This window comes from Lytechinus pictus, chromosome 11 (genome assembly GCF_037042905.1).
Source record: "Lytechinus pictus isolate F3 Inbred chromosome 11, Lp3.0, whole genome shotgun sequence".
NCBI lineage: Eukaryota > Metazoa > Echinodermata > Echinoidea > Temnopleuroida > Toxopneustidae > Lytechinus > Lytechinus pictus.
Window position 1 is genome coordinate 5,986,888 of NC_087255.1, and position 16,679 is coordinate 6,003,566.

At 34.7% G+C, this 16,679-nt stretch overlaps 1 protein-coding gene across 3 annotated transcripts; it reads left to right on the forward strand.

Annotated features, from left to right (window-relative positions):
• Positions 1-1,370: 1,370 nt before the first annotated feature.
• Positions 1,371-15,360, forward strand: LOC129271426 (dynein light chain Tctex-type 5-like). Of its 3 annotated transcripts, none has more exons than XM_064106511.1 (4): positions 1,371-1,422; positions 11,077-11,331; positions 11,612-11,768; positions 12,343-15,360. In XM_064106511.1, exons 2-4 carry the CDS (start codon positions 11,126-11,128, stop codon positions 12,499-12,501), a joined length of 522 nt encoding a protein of 173 aa, XP_063962581.1. In that variant the 5' UTR covers positions 1,371-1,422; positions 11,077-11,125; the 3' UTR covers positions 12,502-15,360. The 3 variants fall into 3 exon arrangements, with proteins under 3 accessions (XP_063962581.1, XP_063962580.1, XP_054764760.1); XM_064106510.1 differs by lacking the exon at positions 1,371-1,422 and adding an exon at positions 3,293-3,373; XM_054908785.2 differs by lacking the exon at positions 1,371-1,422 and adding an exon at positions 3,380-3,464.
• The last annotated feature ends 1,319 nt before the right edge of the window (positions 15,361-16,679 follow it).

Genomic DNA, 16,679 nt, shown 5'->3' on the forward strand with positions numbered 1-16,679 from the left:
ATATTCTGATATTCCTCTTTATTTCTTTTTGTTTTGCGAATTAATATCAACAATCTTTAAAACATCATGGACTTCTCTCCATAGGCTTTTTCAGAATTATCAACTCTACTATCATTGTCTTCAGTGAGATTTTACAAAATAACTTCTGCTCATTTCCTAATGTCATCATCGCTTGAAATAACGATTTTTGTTGTTGTTAAAGTTGTCAAAAAAACCCATCACTAATCATCTTCCAACAGATCAAAATACTGTCATATTCCCCGCTAGAATCAATTCTTCTCATCCTTTTTTTTCCCCAAAAAAACCTGTATAAAGAAGCATTCATTTTGTATATACTCGATAGCCCTAGTGTTAACTGAAAAGAAAAAAAAACATAGATTATTACAATTTGAATTCTCTTGGTGTTCCTCTTTATTTCTTTTTGTTTTGTAAATTAATTTTATCAATCTCTAAAACACCACTTCTCTCTTTTTCCCTTTCAAAGCTATCAACTCTATTATCATTCTCTTCAGTAAGATTTTGCAAAGTAACTTTTGCTCACTTCCAGCAGATATTCAAGTAGTTATATCCTAATTCCATCATTGCTTGAAATGATTATCTTTTTTGTTGTTAAAGTTGTTTAAAAAAAAAACACTAATCACCTTCCAAACAGATCAAAATACTGTCAGATTCCCCTACCGAATCAATTCTTCTCATTCTTTTTTTTTCAAAACCTGTATATAAAGCATTCATCATGTATACTCGATCATGTCGATAGGCCTGTGATAACTGAAAAGGAAAAAATAACATAGATTATTACAATTTGAATTCTCCTAGTGTTCCTCTTTATCTCTTTTTGTTTTGTAAATTAATTTTAACAATCTCTAAAACACCCTTTCTCTCTTTTTTTTTCCTTTTCAAAGTTATCAACTTTACTATCATTCTCTTCAGTAAGATTTTGCAAAATAACTTCTGCTCACTGGCAGCAGATATTCAAAATAGTTATAACCTAGTTTCATCATCGCTTGAACTAATGATTTTATTTTTGCCATTAAAACTGTTTAAATAAAAAAAGAAAAAGATAAAAAAAACATTAATCACCTTCCAAACAGATCAAAATACTGTCAGAATCCCGGACAGAATCAATCCTTTTTTTCCCCAAAACCTGTATAAACAAACATTCTTATTGTATATATACTCGATAGTCCTGCGTTATCTGAGAAAAAAAAGAAATCACATAGATTTTTAGATTCTGAACATCCTCCTGACATGCCTGATGTTCCTCTGTATCTCTTTTGTTTTGCGAATTGATGTTAACAATCTCTAAAACACCTGATAGTTGATATCGCGATCGTCTAATTGATCGAAAATAACAGCTGTTGGATATCGATCGAATAGAGAAATTGGCTGGAGAATCCGTGAAGTCAGTGCTAGTCGAGGCGGGTAAGTTTTTTTGTCTTTGACTTTGTTATTAATTGCCAGCATTACAAATAAATTGATAAATTTGAGAGTTTGTATATTGTTAATTATTGTTGTAATAGATAGTAGAACTGAATGAAAATATCAAATCACTGGCAGTGTTGTCACTTTCGCCAGTTCGCTACCCGGGACCGGGTTCGCCACAAACAAAGAAGACTGCAGGAGATCGTTGCAGTCATTCTCGCCGTCCCCACTGGCCCAGTGTTCAATAAACTCGGTACCCACTACCAGTACCAAGGCACTAGGTCAAGATCTACTGAAGACGAGAGTTCGATATTGTAGTTTTGTACTATGACTTTGTTTTAATTTAATGCTGATCAGTAACAACAGTTTAGATGCTTTTGAGGTTAATTGCGTAGCGGCGCCAATTCTTTTCCAGAGGCACACAGTGTGCAGATAGATTCTAATTTACATAACAGTTAGGCCTAGATCTATTCTATTTCTAATCTAAGTAAGAATCTAAGTTAGGCCTGCCCTAACGTTAGGACTAGGCCTGCTAGTGGCTAGTCCCCTAACTTTCTAAACTAAAGTAAACCCTGGATTACCGAAAATCTTCCTGGTATTAAGGAATATTTTCAGTAATCCCGGGTTTACTTTTTAATTTAGTTTAAAAAGTTAAGGGACTAGGTCTAAGTACGTTAGGTGATAACGCCTTTGAAGTTTGATTGAACGACCGTTAAAGCCAACTGGTGATATAAAAAGGAGTAGAAAGTCACAGTCACTGGAAACATCATATTCAATGGGGAGTAACGTTATGGTGGATCTAGACCTAATAAACAAGTGATGTCTTGAGGAACAGAGGGGTCTATTGCCTATTGGAAATTATGAAACCTAACGTAAAGTTGCTAAACTTGAAGTTGAAATTGAATTAATTCTAACATTAGATCTAACTCTAATTTATTTTAATTGAGAAGTCAAAATAGCTATAGAACTATAGGTCTAGATCTAAATGTTCAAATTTAGAAGAAAAAAATGTCTTTAGTCTCTATCTGTCACTGGGGTTTTACTAAGACTACATCTGTCTTTGCTAGCAACCTCCATTGAAAGAGAGAGAAAAAAAGTTTGAAAATATTTATAAAACATAAAAACAGACAGATTAAAAGCAACTATATGTAATGCTCCAAAACGTTGGTGTATAAACTTCTACATCCAAAAAAATCTATTCAAAGTTGATTTTTGGCTAGGCCAAGAAAAGATGATTTTTAATTTTTACCCTTATTTCATTTTACTAAAAAAATCACCTAGATCTAATCTTGTACAGAAAGTGTATATTTGTAAGTTGAGTAGATCTACTAGTAAAGAGAAAATTCCAATGGCAAGCAGATTTCATGTAGCCTTTATATCAAATTGATTATTGTTATGGTTTTTTTCATAAATGTAGTCTAACATATAACGTCTAAGTTTGGTATGTATGATATAATTTATAGAAGAAATGTTTTAGTTTACAGTTCTACAGATCACTTTTTCTTTTAATATTGTTCAACAAGCTGGGACCAACTGAATAAGAGACTAACCATACTCCTGGGATGTGACCTCAGACACAGCATGAAAATATTTCCACAACTTTTGAACTGTTTAGGAGTGGCAGATTATCTTGAGGTCATCTCTCTCTTTCTCTCTCTCCTCTCCTTCTTTGACCTCTACCATACAAAATAATATGGGGAAATCCAGCTTCAGCAGATAAGAAGTTTCTGCTTGCTCCCATACAATGATGCTGTACTGGGCAGTTGCTAATCACATGAGTGGTACTCGCTTGTCATATAATTATGTGTATGGGCATGAGTTTTAATCAAGAGAGCAATGCTGTGTTAAAGATTAGTGCAATTGGGTCGTGCAGAGGTGGAACATACAAGTTGACAACCATTAGATTAATTGGGATATTGTGTGCTCATTCAGTTTGCAAGCTCGTCTTGAGGTGAGTGTATTACTTGATGTTGGTAATGCCCCGCCAGTGTGCATTTTTTTATAAGCCGTGATGAAGTTCAGTGGATGACTGTGATTGTGATGTAAGTTTTGTTAAAATGATTTTTGTATTATCATTCATTTGTAATTCTTTATTGATTGCACTCTGGGCCATTGCATGCCGTGATTGAGTAACACTATTTAGAGTTTGGTTCTATTTTTTCCTCACCTTGCTTTATACTTCTCTAGGCCTGCAAGTAGTGATTGAAAATAAAGTGAAAAAAGGAGTATCTGATCCTGTCCTAAATAGAGAGTTAAGAATAGCTAGTGCCTCATGTATTCTATGAAGTAGATTAAAAAAAAGAGTGAGAGAGATTGTATTGACATTAAGATTAATTAATAGACAGGGGGAGTGGATATACCTTCGCTAGATTAAAAAAAAATGACAGTACAATGATGTATTAATATTTTGCTTGATAGAAAAAGGGAGAAAGAAAAAAAAAACAAGTAGATAAGAAGAGAGAGGAGCATGATCAGTTAAAGTAACCTCTCGCTATTTATGTTATGAATGACTTTTTGAATTGTTCAGTAGGCCTAATGATTGAATATGATAGTGAAGTTGTTATAATTTGATATTGACTTTCATATTTTACTTTCACTTACTATATGTGACTGAATTGAGAGAGGGGGTATGTAGGGCAGGGAAGGGAGAGATTGTGGAGAAAAGAGAGGGAGAAGTAGGGATACAATTAATTAACAATTGTATTTCACCAACATGTTTGTCTATCATGAAAAAAAAAGTCCACTGTTAAATATGTCACCAATGAGCACTACTGGTATGTGTATGAGAGATATTGCCTCGATGAAGCATCCATGCAAACAATAGAGATCAATATCAAAGTTTTATGCTGCCTAAAGATTAATTACAATCTATCCAGCAATATATCAATGTTGACACAGCTTTTCAGAGCAAGTATGCAGAAATGACAATGTTATGAACTCTTAATTTGCCTTGTGTGGCATGTCTTATTTTTATCTTTTTTTTTGTAACTAGCTAGAAAAAAAGATTTATACTAGTCAAGTATACAGGAACTACCCAGATTAATTTCTCAAACAACTTTATAATTTAAACATGTTTGATTTAGATTTCACTTGAAATAGAATCTTTTGCATTATGTATTTATGCCTATAAATGAGCCGTTTATTTCAAATTCGTCTAATGCCAATTCGTCCAATTGCCAACTCGTCTACTATCATTTGGTCTACCATCAGTTCATCCACTATCCACATGGTCTAATTGCCAATTCTTCCACACACCATTTTGTCTAATAACCAGTTGGTCCAATAGCCATTTACATGTAGTCCATATACCATTTGGTCTAATTGGACTAAAGTGATAATTGTACGAAATGAATGAAAATGAAACAGATATTAGACCAACTGGTTATGAGATGAAATGGTGTTTAGACGAAGTGATGATTGGACCAAATGGTTGTTAGACAAAATGTTGATGGACGGAATGGCATTAGACTAAATGAAAGTAGACCATGTGGTGAGTAGACGAATTGGCAGTTTACCTAAATGAACATCCCTAGCAGGAAAAAAAGGGGGGCTCAGACAATTTTACCCATGAAATGCGCAAAAAGAGCCCTGTGGAAAAGGAAAAAAATAGCCCCAGGAAACCCCCATTCACTGCATTGCTGTTTAAGCTTATTTGTTGCAGATTTAGGCAGTGGATTGTGATAAGTAGCCCCCCCCCCAAAAAAAAAAAAATAATAATAAATAAATAATAAATAATTATTAGCCTGATCCCAGAAGTCAATGTACATAGGTCTCTATTAGGTCTCTAATTCAATTTTATAGTTATTTGGAACTACTGTACGTTATTACTTATTGCCTTGATGCAAACCCACACATGCACTGACTTTAATTTTCACTGTTTTGCTTTGATTTGTTGTTTACGATATAAAAAATACCCCAAAAATGTCTGAAATTAAATATTAACATGATTTTAGGCTACCAAGGTTTCATTTTCATTGCTTGAAATCATGTTTGACAGTTTCATACTGACTATCCTAAAATATTATTTATTATTATTTTTGTTTATATTATTATTTCTTATAAATTTTATAGATAGCAGCTTTATTATTTTGTTTTTGCTGCAGTTGAAGTGGAAATTAATTTTAAGAACAAGTGTAATTGGCCAGTTATGAATAGAAAGAAAGAAAAAAAAATATATATGTTGAAGACTAAGGAGCTTCTACGTGCTGCTGATGAACATTTTCGTTTACAAATGTGAAAAAGTGATCTTTGACCAAGCAAAGCAGATCAATTGACATCTAGTCAATCATTATCTTGGTTCAAAATAAGGTAAATGATCTAGATTCAGATTCTTGAAGTCCCATAGTAATATGAAAGTGGAGCCTTTGGGAGATTGGTGTCTTTTGAATTAGGAATTACCCTTTATTCCATATGCCAGTTGTCATTTTTTACAGGACAAAAGAAAACATTGAAATATAATATAAAGAAAATGGTTTATTGGGAATTCTAATATGAGATCTATGAAATGAAAAATCCTGCTCGAATAAAAAGGGGTGAAAGATATTTTTTCTCAATTCTAACAGTTTCTTTTTTAATAAGCTTTTGAATGTTTGTCTAATGTATAATACTGCATTGGATTATCATCATAGTCAATTCATACAATATACATTTATCCTATTCCTAATTCTCACTCATTAGTATTTGTTCAAGGTGTACTAATTAATTGATTGAAAGTTGTGCACGTATCATAAAATAATTCAAAATGAGATCATGGATTGGGAGTTCATGTTTATGAGGCCATTTAACACTCTAAAAACAAAGAGCTAATTCAGCTCTTGAGGAGCGTGTATAGTGACTGCTGATTTTTCTCGTTCAAATTTGACTTAGACAAATTAGCACTCCGAAGTGCAGTCACCAGTGGCGTACCGTGGGTCACGGCATTGGGGGGGCACCAGCAACAAATTCGAGTCACTTAGGGAGCGCGCGAAGCGCGCTCAGTTGCCAGGTATACTGACCTAATAGAGACATTTTAAGGACAAGCAGTGCCATTAAACAGATAGATATGTATCTCACTGATTAGATAATGCGAGCGCGAAGCGCGAGCTGAAAATTTTTGATATTCAGACTTAAAAATGGACATTATAAGCAAGTTTTTTGTAATCATGATCCGTCTCGCTAAACAAACAATGCGAGCGCGAAGCGCGAGCTGAAATTTTTGTATACATTGACCCAAACAGGGACATTTTAAGGACTATATTTTAGGAATCCATTTAGAGTATAAATATCTCAGCATAGTCATCTAATGCTAGTGCAATCCTTTGCTGATTTTGTTAGAATTACATCTAAACACATGAAGCACTTTTTGTAGTAATTGCAATCATGATTATCATACGCATCTCACTAATCAAATACTGCGAGCGCGAAGCGCGAGCTGAAAATTCTTTGTAATTCACACCTGAAGAGGGGCATTCTAAGGCTTGTTTGTAGGAATTCACGAAGACCTCACGTATTTCACTAACCAAATGATGCGAGTGCGAAGCGCGAGCTGAAAATTTTTGATATTCAGATCAGAAAAATTGACATTTTAAGGACAGATTTTATGAATTTATGAAGAGCAGACATCTCACCAATCAACTAATGCGAACGTTAGCACGGACAGGAAATGTTTTATATTAAGACCTTAAAATAGGGCAATCACTTTAAGTAGTCATGAAAAAGAAGCAAATGTCACTACATAAAACAATAATAACTCGAATTGCGAGGAAATATATTTGGTGTATATTGTTTTGAAAACGGGAGGTTTTAGTACAACAGGATCATATATCCCGTTAAACAGTCTATGCGAGCACCAGGAACAATGAAGACATAGGCCCTTAATGTTTCATAACGTTATGAAAAAATGCTTCTCATGTAATATAACATAACATAATATAATATAACATTTCAATGAACAATAATTTCTTCTTTCCCCACTACGTTTCTCTTCCTTTCTCCCTCTTTTTCTCCTTTTCCCCGTTTTTTTTTTTTTTTTTTTTTGGCCAGCCGATTGGGGGGGCACGTGCCCCCCCATGCCCCCCCCTTAGTTACGCCACTGCTATACATGCTCTTTATGAGCTAAATTAGCTCTTCATTTTTTTGAGTGAAAGGTTACTGGAAATATCATTTAATTGGTTAATACAGAGTAATTTCATAGAACTGAAATTTGATAAACTGAGGCGTTACATTAGATGTATGAAGACAAAGTATTACTACACTGTAGAAGGTAAAGAGATACATTGACTTGTATTAGGTTTTGTTTTATGATGGGAGGATGGGCCCAGGGGGGAGTCAAATATATCTCTGTACACACGCGTGACCAAAAATACGCGTTTAAAGGGGTGTTTTTTCAGTTTTGGACACGGGCCGTGCGTGCACTCGTTAAGGGTATCAAAAACACAGATTTCCAAAAAAAAGGTGGGTAGTTTCGAAAGACTGGTCAATGGTCAATCGCAGGGTCAAACGTATTAAGGGTATTTTTTTTTCCAAAGCTTTTTTTTAAAGACTAGCCAAATGTGTTTGGTATGTTTTTTTTCCCCAAAGCTTTTTCCCGGGGATCATATTCTGGCAATAACTTGTTTAGAGGCCAAAATGTGTAAATATAGCCCGCGAAAAACTTGTTTAGGGGGTTATTTTCCACACAGAGAAAAACTTAATTAGGGGGTGTTTGGAAATAATTTGGCCATGCGTGTGTACAGCAATACATTTGACTGCCCACCCCGGGGAGGGGCCTGGTTTTTTTTTTTGGGGGGGGGGGGTTGAATGCAGGTCTCTAATAGACATCTTTCCTCAATTTTATTGTCTTTCCCTCCATTCTACAACATTACGTCAAACCCCCGTTTGGAGAAAGACCGCAGTTCAGATTGCAAACTGCGGTGTTATACCCCATTTTTCATTTGGATCTCCCAAAAATCATTTCCAAGCCCTTATCAACCGCGCTTGGCCAGGTAATCCCCGCTATCTCAATTTCACCTCCACAGGCCAGTATATGAGCGTTGAGCAAAGGACGAAAAGATAAACAACAGCTGTGCTATTACGTAAGACTTCTCTGCCTGTAGTAGGACCTTCGGAATGAAATTATTGTATGCGATATTTAATCACGTTTTCAAAGGCATATTGTATTAAGTAATCCAATGTTAGTCCATTTTCAATTTCGAACGAAGAAAATCGACCTCGAAATAAGGAAAGTAAGCGAATAAAAATGACGGCATGTTTTGGAGGGACCGAGCTCAGCGCTGCGCATGCATCCCATCGTGTGTGGCCCCCTGCTGTGACTGTATATGCCAAGCTGTTGTGTTATCTTCGGACCGACGTCAAGAAACAGGTGTTTTGATACTTAAATTGCTTGCTTGGGGCAGTTAGGGTTTGTCGTATTTGGAGAAGAGAATTGATGAGAAGGGAAACTGGGGTATAGTGTTCTCAAATGGAAGTTTTTCGTCATGAATAAAAAAATGTTTGTATTCAATTCCAATTGAATCAGGGACCTCTTGCAATGCAGTGACAAGTATGTGCATCTTAAATCCAATGATTAATGGAAAGATAATGGGAGATAAGCAGAGTAAAATGGGAAATGGGATGACAACAAAGCTCATGTTTTTTTTTCAAATTCAAAAAGTCAATAATGTGTCATTTTCACTTTTTTCAGTGTGTTTCCTCTTCATTTTTTGTGGCCCAGTGGATTAGTCTCCGGACTTTGAAACAGAGGGTCGTGGGTTCGAATCCCAGCCAAGGCGTAATTTCCTTCGGCAAGAAATTTATCCACATTGTGCTGCACTCAACCCAGGTGAGGTGAATGGGTACCCGGTAGGATTTATTCCTTGCGCTTTAGTGCCTATTAATATGGCGGCTCAGCTACAGCCGGGGTAACAATATGATACCAAGTATCAAAGCGCAGTTGAGTATATGCACATAGTAACTGCACTATATAAATGGACATATTATTTTTTTTCTTCTCATGAAAGCATTACAATTTTGTGTTTAACTTCCTCCTTGCAAGGAGACAGCAATATATACTAGTAAATGATTATCCAACACATAATTGTAATCAACACATATCAAGTTATTAAGACCATTGTTTGAAATTGATTATAAATTCCTTTGGTAATCAGTAGTAATTGCATTGCTATTGTTCCGTTGAGGACTTAATCAGTTCTATCTCACGTGGAATGCTAAAAAACTTCAATCGCCATTGGCTTTATAATCATGTCACCCTGTCCTTGTCTACAGTGCACAATACTTAATGAAAATTGAAATGATAATCATCAATGCACAATGTCAACAAACGTCACCTTAGCAACCGAGTACATCAGATATTGCTGTTATTCTCAAGTCTTTGTGTTAAAATTCCTTATTGTGAACGATGAGCCTATAGTTTGCTGTTGATAACCGTTATACAACACAATACTTTTTCTATAGATGCATTAATGTGATGAAGGTATTGAGTTTGTGCTAAATGCCAATTGGTTTTCATTAATGCTGCCATTCCATATATTGTGACAATACACTTTAATAATGAAGTTCAGTACCATCTTTTCACTCTTTTAGAGTAGAATTTGATTTCATCCGATGTTGATGGGATTTCATTTGAAAGATATGGCATTTTTAATTGCTTTTTCATGGATGGGGTCGAGATCGATTTCAAATTCTATACTGAATTGTAATATTTAATGTTTGAGTGCTGCATGAAGCTTCAACACTAGCGTACCTACGGTGGGGGAGGGGGGGGGGGCAGGTGGGGCACTCTGCCCCCCCCCTGACGAGTCACAACCCATGCAAAAACGTATCTTTGCCCCCCCTGACTGGCTTGAAAAACCTTTTTTGCCCCCCCTGACGAGCTTGAAGACGTTTTTTTTTTTTTCTTTCTTTTTTGCTTGTCAATTTTTTTCTGGTACGAAATCCTTTATTTGTGATCGAAGACCTTTTTTTTTTTTTTTTTTTTTAAATTTTTTTTGCTTGTCAAATTTTTTGGCGGACGGTTTTGCCCCCCCCCTGTGGAAAATCCTAGGTACGCCACTGAGCTTCAACCATTGCATGTTTCCAATTATTGGATTGATACAAGACTCCCACAAAGCAGCAAGTGGTAATGATATTCTTCTGATCATAATCATGAACTGCATATATTTTTGTTGTTTGATGCAAAAGTTAAAAGCAAATACTCAGTTCAACCCAGTGGCCGATATATAGCCAAGTTGAATTCCATTCCATTTCAAGGGCCATATTGTTTTTGCACAATAGTCGGCCCCTCAAAACTATTGTCTAATCCGGCTGGATCTTTGCTTGAACAACCCATGTATACAAATTCAGTTATTTCGTGTCTATATAAACATTGTTTTTCCAGCAAAGCACACTGTTATAATGAATCCATCTTATTTAGAACTGTTGTTAAAAATTATGCATTATGAAGTGATAAACTTATGCACAACACCTTTTACTGTGACTTTCAGAATTCTTAATTTTTTTGTCTAATGCTGAAATTAGAGGATTGGGGAGGAAAGGCTGAATTGGATTCCTTCTGAATTATGTGCCTAATTTGCATATTCATTGTCTTGAACTTTTGATTGCGATTAATGAAATAAAAACAAATAACCAATACATATGTCTTGTTATCGATTATCTCCTGCACTTTTGTTTTATACACAGAATCTTACATTTGTTAGCTGAAGTGGATACGAAAAGGAACGAGTAGGAGATGAATCGTCGAGCCACCCTCCAAGTGGAGAGTATAAACATGCCTCAACGATCAAGTTTGTTTGATCTGACGGCGCGGCACCCCAAAGAGATGGGAACGAGTTATTTGGCCTTGGGATGCGCTCCAAGTGACCATGAGATTGAAGAATACAATGTGAAACATACTGTGGAATTTGAGAACACCTACCGTATGGAACCAAAGAAGAGGTTTGTTTAGATATGAGAAAATTTTTTTGTTTAAATCACAATGTGTAAATATATTGTATTTTGTTTCATTATGTAGTGTACCTGGAAATGTATATCAACCCAATGCTTGACATCTCATACTCTTTGATTCTCCATCTATATGTGACAATGATGAAAAGTAGAGCTAAATCCCCTCTCCCCCTCACTGGAATTTGTTTAACTATTTGTTCAATGTATAGTATAAGGAATTTCCTGTGTAGTTCTTACAACTGATGAAACACTTCTTTTGATTGGTCAATAGATTCGTTGCAGAAAGGGTAGAACCAATCATGAACGATGTTCTAGAGAAGCACTTGGAGAAAGTCAGCTACGAGCCTATCCAATGCAGCATTTTAGCCAAGACCATTGTGTCAGAGATCAAAATCCAAGTCAAAGAACTTGACTTTGAAAGATACAAGGTAAGACTCCAAGATGATTCTCTAAAAACTCTTTGGAGTGGATAGGAGCACCACCTCAATTTCTCCTCCTCCCTCACTTCCTACTACTCCTCATTCCCAATGGAAAGTATATATATACAGATGAAGATTTACATCTTCGTTAGATATGAACGTAACATCAAATAATAATCATGTCTAGTAGGCCTATAGGTTGAAATTTCTGGGGCTTTGTTATCACCCTCAAGTAATAATGATGATAATGGTGATGATAATGATGTTGATGGTGATGATGAAGATGATGATGATGATAGTGATGATGATGAAGATGATGATGATGATGATGAAGATGATGATGATGATGATGAAGATGATGATGATGAAGATGATGATGATTATGATTATGATGATGATGATGGTGGTGGTGGCGTTGTAATGATATGGAGGTGATATGGTAAATAATAATCAGAAGGTCAAATCAATTAAGATCAAACATCATTGAAGATAACTTTTTTTCTTTGTACAAAATATAGAGGACTTCTATTCACTATACTATTTCATCTTTCTTCCCATCCCACTCTACCTCCCATATTGCCAGATTATCTGCTTGGTGGACATTGGTGAGAAGCGAGACCAGGACATCCACATGGGAAGCCGTTGCCTCTGGGATCATCAGCGGGATACCTTCGCTTCAGCTACCTACGAGAACCATTCCCTCTTCGCTGCAGCTATCGTCTTTGCCATCTATTTTGAATAAACTACCCAATACAGCTGCCAATTAGCACAGCAGCGCTACACAGGAAACTGCTAGACAGGGAGGTAAAGCCAGGTTAATTAGGTGCAGATACTCTGTTGATTGGGATAGCCAGGCAACCTCCCGCTAATGATGTTTTGATTAGATCTCCGGTGTATTTAAGCATTCCACTCAGTGCCTTGATACTTGAAAGCTTCAATAGATGATTATTCATGTTGTTTATGAACTGAAGAAAAAGGGGTTGGCAGCATTAGTTTGCATAATGTGTATGGGACAATGCACTCAATTACTATATTTATCTCTGCCCCCTCCCCATTCCTCCTGTAATTCTTTCTCTCTCCCTCTCCTACTGTATTTCTTCCTCTCTCTTTCTCTCTACAACTCTCTTTTCATCCTTTATCATTTCTCCTCTCTTTCTCTCACCTACTCTCTTTGTATTCCATATCTCTTTCTTTTTCAGGTTCTGATATTTATTTGTATATCTCCATCTGGAAAGTTTACCAGAGTCCCTAACACAAAGGTTAGCGATTTATCATACACCTGATTTTCACGATTGATTGTCAATTGTAGTCAATGCAATCAATCTTAGGAAAGTGTTCTACGGCCATTGCTAAGCCTTGTGTCAAGGACTCCTTCTTATTATTTTGCTCATGAGCCAAAGGTTATTTTATAGCTTATTCAAAGCTAGCATTAATGATCAACTATAACCACTATGAACTAGTATTAAAATCCTTCTTACACTACATCATTTAAAAGTGGGTAGTACTTGAGTGCTATCATAGTTAATTTCCATTTTTACATCATATTCTTCATCTTAAAGACTGTTCTGCTAATTATTGTATTCATGGTTTTTTTTCTCCAGATAGAGGTTTTCTTTGCTTTGTACTGAAACTTGTTTTATTTCCTTAATATTTTAGTGAATTTTAATGTAACTATTATTTTTGAAAGTGTTTGGAAATAAGTAAAAAAGTTTATAAATGGTACCATTTCTTAAGTTTTAGAATTTTACTTCAAGTCCAAGTTGAATTTCTTGTGGACTTTATGATTGCATATCACCTTTATTTTTATATTTCTAAACTATTCTTGCCAGTCAAATATTCTTTTAATTACAGGAAACGTAATACAAAAGGTTTTTTTTTCCTTTCAAATATTTAGCAATTAGAAAGATGCAATAGTGTGGGTAGAATAGGAAACATAATACTCAAGTTTGGTTCTGTATAACTTTATTCTATAATATAAGATAAAGATGCAATAGTGTGCTAATACTGACATTTTTTTCTTCATCCAGCGGGTCATATTCACCAAGTGTATATGTTTGTATTTTTTTTCCATTATTTTATATTTTGTCAGGTGAAGTTAATATATTATTTTGTAAAGTGACATTACATACATTTTTCTTTCTCACTGTTTTTTTTCTTGCAAAACTTTGGGACCAATGGAGCCATACACATTCACTTGAAATAACAAGGTTAACTTTGGATAGCTCATTTAGCATTTAGCATAATGAAGTCATTAATAACGATATGAGTAATTATGACGCTATCAGTGTCATAGCTCAATTTTATGAACAGCTTTTTATATGAAACAGTCCCAAGTACTAAAAACGTTGTAAATATTTTACATTATGGGTCAGTAGTCATTTTCTATACACTCTTTAGTAGTCTGTAAATGTTGACTTGTTGAAGTTTATGTATTCATTTAATTTCATTTGTTTATCAAATTTGAATGCCATTTATTCAGTATATTATCCACTAGTTGCAATAGTGTGATTCTATTATTAGTATTTGTAACCATCAAATAGTACTTATGTTATAAATAATTATACTTTCATACAACTCACAATGCACAATATACAGTTGCAATAGTGTGTGTATTATCTCTTTAGTTTAGATGTAAATGCCATACAACTCACAATGAAATACATGGTTGCAATAGTGTGTTTTACCATTTGTTTAGTTCAAATTTATGTTTCATATCCAAATAGGTTAGATTGAGATTACATGCTTATTTATCTGACTTCAGGGCCCCGTCTTACAAAGAGTTGCGATTGATCCAATCAATCGCAACTATCGCAAAGTCAACATATAAAATCCATGTTTGTTCAAAAGATTTTCTAGATATGATGTATATCCATGAATTTATTGATTTCTTAACAATATGGTGTGTTCTCCTTTGTTTACAAATGATATTTTGCAAATTTCCTGTAGAAAAAGTTATGGCACTGATGGATTTCCATAGTTACGATTGATTGGATCAATCATAACTCTTTGTAAGACGGGGCCCGGGGTTCACACTATTTTCTGAGACTGACCACCATTAGGCTTTCATACTGTACATTATGTATTTTCCAGTTAACTACAGAAAACTGCTAATTAAAACAAAATAATGAAATAAGACAAAAGTAAAACCATTCAAATACCAATAATTACTTCACAGGAGCACAAAGCACAGTACTTAAGGTCATTTATTGTGTCTGAGCAAGGAGACTACATAGGGATTATATTGACTAAATAGGATAGTATAGGTTTGCAACCTCAGATATGGAGGGATTGATTAACACAAACATGAAGTAAAGTCAACCTCTCCAATATAAAAATTAAAGGGGTTTTCTCATGGATTTTTACATAATACTCGCATAGATGTATTGTATATGTTGTAAATTTATATAAATGAAATGTACATTTATGATTAATGTACAGTATGCAACGTTTCTGAATTTTGTTTTGTGTTTTCACATGTATATATTGTAAATATATAAATGTTCACATACAAGTTTAGAGCCAGGCAAGCTTTAAAGATGAAACCCATACGTCATGTAACAAATGACTGTAAGTCAACAATAAATATCTATTGTATCTTTAATCTTTCTGTAAATTGTATTATTATCTTATCATTAAATGGTGTATCTTATGATCACAATTAAGTGTTTGCATATGAGAAATCAACAAATATTCTATCCTGAAACTTTCAGCCTAGATTTCCCTGTAAATCACCAAATAATCCTTTAAATCAATTTTGTTTCATATCATCCGCTCCATAACAGTTTTAGGAAATACATATTTAGTAAATGTAGTAATAAGCTGCAATAGTGACCATCAATTTTTGTGCGATTTACCATGATTTCATGTCTATATCTTTAGTAATGGTAAATTTCACACAAGTCTATGTCACTACCGGTATTCCATTATGTTACTAAGTGTGTGTCCTAAAGCAAAATAAAAACGAAGATGTGTTTTATTGAATGAATTTACTGGTTTTACATCAAAATTTATGTAAATTGGGTGCCAGATCAAGCTAGAATATCTGCATATGTTTTTCTTTACAAAATTACTATGGAGTCATTGGAAATTAGAAAGGTACAAGTAGTATATCATGATTGTTTTATCCCAATCGATGCTTGAGAAGGAGTTTCAACTTTCAAGCATGGATTGGGCTAAAAAAATCAAGATATACTACTTGTACCTTTCTAATCACAAATGACTTCATTCTAAATTTGTTTAAGTAAATGCTCAAAGGGTAAACACTTTGCAGGATAAGGGTACTAATTGTCAAATTGGAATTCTAACAGCTGAAAAAAAAACATTCAATGGCCCACTACACTTTTGCAACATTCGACTGATAGATTATAACCAATTATAATTCATGTTACAAAACGTTTACCAAACATTAAGACAGGCTTTATTAGAGAGGCTTTAATAGTAGAGAAAGATCACACAAACGTACAAGTGAAAATATCATGATCAGATATTTAAAGATAACATGTACATGTATGTACAGGGGTGGATCCAGGAATTTCCAAGGGGGGGCACATTTTTCTGAGGGAAAAAAAGGTTTTTAACCAAAAATTTATATTTTGTCCCCTGAAAAAATAATTACAAATTACATTACAAATTTTAATTTTGCTTCTGAAAGGGGGGGGGGGGGGCATGGGCTGGCTGTGCCCCCCCCCCTGGATCCACCAGTGTGTATGTATAACATTGGCAAATGAGTTATCCAAGGATTCCATACACTTAACATTGAAACTGGAAATGTTGAAATAGGAATTTCAAATATTCAATTTCTATAGATGTAGATGTGATAATAAAAATGCTATGTAGTTTATCACATGTTCCATGAGTAGTAAATATATGTTGTAGATTATTAGTCACTGACGGATCCAGGGGGGGGGGGGGGGCACAGCA

What these genes read in the sequence shown, in the direction of transcription:
- LOC129271426 (XM_064106511.1), top strand. Translation starts at nt 11,126, where the DNA reads ATGAATCGTCGAGCCACCCTCCAAGTGGAGAGTATAAACATGCCTCAA. An exon ending in CGTATGGAACCAAAGAAGAG is followed by an intron (nt 11,332 to 11,611) that starts GTTTGTTTAGAT and finishes ATTGGTCAATAG; the next exon opens with ATTCGTTGCAGAAAGGGTAG. An exon ending in TTGACTTTGAAAGATACAAG is followed by an intron (nt 11,769 to 12,342) that starts GTAAGACTCCAA and finishes CCATATTGCCAG; the next exon opens with ATTATCTGCTTGGTGGACAT.